At 33.3% G+C, this 5,241-nt stretch overlaps 1 protein-coding gene across 1 annotated transcript; it reads left to right on the forward strand.

The window, feature by feature from the left end:
* Window positions 1-512: 512 nt before the first annotated feature.
* Window positions 513-3,954, forward strand: LOC139864158 (probable ADP-ribosylation factor GTPase-activating protein AGD11). The gene is made up of 9 exons (XM_071852745.1): window positions 513-783; window positions 1,284-1,373; window positions 1,523-1,607; window positions 1,753-1,828; window positions 1,960-2,123; window positions 2,219-2,444; window positions 3,071-3,187; window positions 3,306-3,401; window positions 3,670-3,954. The coding sequence occupies exons 1-9, from the start codon at window positions 513-515 to the stop codon at window positions 3,952-3,954; spliced, it is 1,410 nt and encodes a 469-aa protein (XP_071708846.1).
* Window positions 3,955-5,241: the final 1,287 nt, after the last annotated feature.

Consider the following 5,241-nt stretch of genomic DNA (forward strand, 5'->3'; position numbering starts at 1 on the left):
TTTCAATCACACGTGATTTTCGCAACACATGTCGCGCTCTCATTGGTCCCTTAGATCTCAACTTAATTTATGGACTCAATAATATCGTTAACTTTGTTATATGTTCATTGTTTTCTTGTTTGATTAAAATCCACAAAGAACCCCTGCCTCTTTCTCTCACAATTACAACGATATGCCCAACAACAATAACAAATATATGAAACAATTGGATTTGATGTATTTTAATTTTAAATGATGAAAATATAATAAGTCAATTGCTGCAAATTCTCAATCTCTGAAACATAAATGTCTACTACAACACACAAGAAGATCAATTCAGAATATGTATCAGGTAATGATCGATCATGTCATTCTACATGTCTTTTCTTCTCATATTTATAATTTTTATTTCATGTTATGTTAATCAGCTATTTATCATTTATTTATCATTATTATTATAAAAAAAACTATTACTTTGAAACTGCATTAAATGTTTATTAATTCGTTGGTGCATTTTGAATTCTGAAGCTCAAATGTCTACAACGAAGGATAAGAAAACGAATACCACGAGGGATAAGATAAACGATACTTCGAGGGATAAGAAAAGTGATGCTACAAAGGATAAGATAAGTGATTCCTCGAGGGATAACAAAACCGATGCTACGAAGGATAATAAGATAAATGATATGACGAGGGAAAAGAAAAACGATACGATGAGGGACAAGAAAAACGATACCACAAGGGACAACAAAACTGATACTACGAGGGATAAGATCACCAATGCTGTAGCTGAAAATGTATCAGGTAATAATTTGTAAGTGTATTTGTTGTTTTGTAGATTATGATTTAAATTATATATCATTTCAAAACATGCTATTTAATAATTAGATTAGTGTACGGGAATGTATCCAACTATTGCATGATTTCTATTGTGTGTACGAAACTTCATTTTGGTCTTTAGCGTGTATTGAAAGTTCGCTACACACTATAGACTAAAATAAAGTTGGGTACACACAATAGATATCGTTCCATAGTTGAATACATTCCCCTGCACTAATCCCGTAAAAAATGTCTTAGAAAGTAGAGTTTTGAATTATGTGTTCGTATTAGTGTTTGAGATGTTATACAATTCTAAGAAGTTTTGTTTTGTGATTGATGTGTTTTAACCTGAAAATTATGGCTATCTGTTTAGTGATCATTCATCGTTTTCTAGTCATGTTATGGGTGATATAAGAAAAAATGGGAGTGGAAACGTTATGATCGTTATGTGAGACTAAATGTTATACTACTGATTATCATCTCAGGATCATCATCACTCTATGACCTCTTATGTTTAGAAAATAAAGAAAACTGGAGCTGCTTTTATGGACAAGCACAAACTCCATATTATGACAGTATGAATTCACCCTTGGTTGAACTATATACTGCGTTGATACCTTTTTGTTTTGAATCAGATGTCTTGTTGATTTTACAGTTTATGTACTGATTGGATTTTAGTTACACTGTTGGTTGTTATTAATGCAACATGATCTTTGCTGATTAGGCCCGCAAGAATTGCTGGCCGCTTTTATCTCAGAATCGGGCAGTATGGTCTGTGCAGATTGTGGAACACCAGATCCAAAATGGATGTAAGTTGTTGTTACTTTTTGGTTACCTAATGCATTTTGTTATCTTTATCATTAATTCCTTAATACTGTATAATATAATATATATAATATATAATATATGGTAAGGTAAGGTAATTAAATTTGCTTTTTTGGTTTGGGCTACCAGATCTGTAAACTTTGGTGCATTTATCTGCATCAAGTGTTCAGGAGTACATAGAGGCCTTGGTGTTCACATATCAAAAGTATGGTAATCAATTTTGTCTCAACTTACAATCTCAAATCATCATCAATATTGTGTATTTATTTAGAAAAAAAATCGATTAGTCAATATGGTGGTTAAGTATTTTTTTTTTTATTTCTTTTTTGCATACAGGTGTTATCGGTGAATTTAGATGAATGGACACGCGAAGAAGTGAATACGGTTATAAAATGTGGCGGAAACGCTATGGTGAATTCTAAATACGAAGCTTCAATTCCCGAAAACTGCAGAAAACCAAAACCAGATTCTTCGATAGAAGATCGTCAAGACTTTATCAGGTAAAGATCATCAAATCTAATGAACTAATAATAATTGTCTCATTTGATTAATCTTCATATTTAATTAATAAATTGTTTAATTTAAAACCGGACAGGAGAAAATATGAAATGAAAGAATTTTTGGAGTTGCATAAACAACAGATATGTCTTCAACCATCTCCATCTGCATCATCGTTGCAAACGAATTTCATTGGTGCAATTATGGACAAGAAGAACTCAAACAACGTTCGTATGCATAGTATCGGCCATGCGTTTCGTAACAGCTGGCGTAAAAAAGATACTACTGAAAACAACAGGGCGCCTAGTGCTGCTGCTGCTGCTGTTGTAAATGCTCCTACTCCTGCCGCCAATGTTGTTACTAAAAAGAGTAACTCGATGGTAATTCGTTCAACTGTTGCCATCTGTCAGGTTAAATAATGAGTCATAATAAGAGTTAACTCAAACAGCAAACACTTTTGACTCGTAATAAGTATTTGGGTTGAAATTACCACCTCTAAATGTAATCAACTGCTCTTTAATGAAATTATAGATAGATGTAGGGTTGTAACATCGGAAGACTAATGATATATACTAAAGGTGGTAATCTCCGCCCAATCAATTAGTAACAGGTTATAAGGTAATTATATAAGTAATTGGTCAAATACAGTAATTTAGCTATATGGAAGGTCCAAATGGGTTGAAGGGGTTGGCCCGTGCCAATTGGTTACCCGTTTGACCCGAAGCCATACCCACTACCCAACCTGCACCCATTTTAGCACCTCTGATATATACATTTTCCTTTGCAAATTCCAAAACTTGAAAAGTTTTATTCAGGATCAAATGGATATCATACCATCTTTAACAAGGTTATGCTAAATGTGACCATCTGTTTGTTAGACTACGATAGTCAAAATACATGCAAGTTTCACATTATAACTGTATCTGTACATATGATGTTTCCTGTGTAGGCAGGTATGGTTGAATTTATTGGTCTGATAAAAGTCAACGTGGTCAAAGGCACAAACTTAGCTGTCCGAGACATGATGACCAGTGATCCATATGTTATCCTATCGTTAGGAACCCAAGTAAGTGTCACACCTAATAAAACCCATTATGTCATAACATAATTAAACTCGATCTAAAGATAATTTAAACGTAACAAAATGATGTAAAACTAAAAAAACTTCCCTACTTATTACGCAGTCAGTGAAGACACGAGTTATAAAAAGCAACCTTAATCCCGTCTGGAACGAAAAGCTAATGTTATCAATTCCTAACTACATTCCTCCTTTAAAAGTGGTAAGTCAAATGTTTTAAATTTGCCTCTTAAATAGACAAAATTACACATATTGCAGCGATGCCGCTAAACTTTTTTTTTTTTACTCACCGTGGTTTACACTAAAATCATCGCGTAAACCACAGTGACCAAGTAAGTCAAAAAAAAAAAAAAAAATTTAGGGGCACCTCTGCAATATGGTACAAACACGGGGACCAATCGCGTAATTTTGTTAACTGTAACTTGTTTATGTAAGTTTCATGTATGATAAAATGAGGTATCATACTGCAGATTGTTTATGATAGAGATACATTTAAAGCTGATGATTTTATGGGTGATGCTGAGATCGATATCCAACCGTTAGTATCTGCAGCCAGAGCATCTGAAAATCCAGATAACGATGAGTCATCAACGCAATTACGAAAATTGGTAGGAAACAAAAACAACACTCAAGTTAAAGATGGTGTTATCACAATGGAAAAAGGGATTGTGAAGCAAGAAATCGCTCTTAAATTAGAAAACGTCGAAAAAGGTGTGCTTCAAATTGAGCTCGAATGTGTTCCTCTTACGCAATAGTACGATAACAAAGTATGGTCCGACTTCAAATTGAAAATTACAATGTGCTTTTTTGTGTGAAGAGTTCATGGTTCAGTGTAGTGTGATCAATATTGTGCTATAGGTTGTTATGTTTGTATCATGATTACACAGTTATGTTTAATGTAGTTATGTTTGCAGGTTTCTGAAACAACATTTTCGACTACTTGTAGTACTTGAATCGTTATACCTTCATAATTTTGTGGTACATTTAGTACTAATGGATTGATAAACAAACATGAACCTATGAGTAAAAGTGTATATAAAAGAGAAAAAAAAAAAAAAAAAAAAAAAAAAAAAAAAAACATTTCCCCTCGTATTTAGGGAAAGCATACAGAAAAAGGAACAATTTTTGTGTTTCTTCAATCATTATAGTGTCAAAAAGGTTAACTTCAATTCTTTGGTAAAAAGTGAATTTACCTCATGCATGCTACTTCAGTCAAAAAGGTGAACTTTAAATAGGTGATGTGTAATTTCACTGAAGATGAGTAAATAAGGAGTAATATATGGGCAATGATTGGTGGTCACGGAACTTGAAACTTTTATAGGGACAAAAACAATAACATTAGACCTATAGAAATTACTAATTTGATTGGGGTTGGGTTAGATTGGAGTTTTTAATTAAACTCGTGTCATGATACAAAATTCATTCACTAGTCGTGTCATGATACAAAATTCATTCACTAGACACTAGAATTGAGTATACCAAATAAGGGTAGTATAATTAATTCATTGAGTTCGAAAGAACATGATATATGATTTGTAATTTTGAAGAGACGAGTAGCATATAAAATTTTGTTTGCCCCTAAATATTATAGATGTTACACTAATCAATTGCAAGTACTTTAAATTTAAGGGCGGTGGTCACCCTTGTGGGCATGCTTATCTTCCGCCACTTTGTTATGTTAACTTTTTTTTACTTTATGTTAACTCATTTAGTTACCAAAGTTAAACACATGTGTTTGTAGATGATCAAATTGGGCTTTAGCATCATTATGACACTTGTTGTTGAGGTGGATGTTCCTACTGTTATTAATGGAGCAAGGCATTCAAGAGCCAAAAAGGAAAAGAATAATGTGAAGATATTCAAGGATGTTCAGCCGATGCGAGCCGAGCCAGTGGTGGGTTCTTCGAGTTTAAATCATAGAGGTTTTTTTTCAAAATTTGGCGGATCAGGGATTGATTCCCAACAATCGGGTACTCTAAAAATATATGAAACTGTGTCCAATCCTTTTCCAATTTCTCTCTCGCCCTTCGTAACTCAAAATC

Source organism: Rutidosis leptorrhynchoides, chromosome 8 (assembly GCF_046630445.1).
Source record: "Rutidosis leptorrhynchoides isolate AG116_Rl617_1_P2 chromosome 8, CSIRO_AGI_Rlap_v1, whole genome shotgun sequence".
NCBI lineage: Eukaryota > Viridiplantae > Streptophyta > Magnoliopsida > Asterales > Asteraceae > Rutidosis > Rutidosis leptorrhynchoides.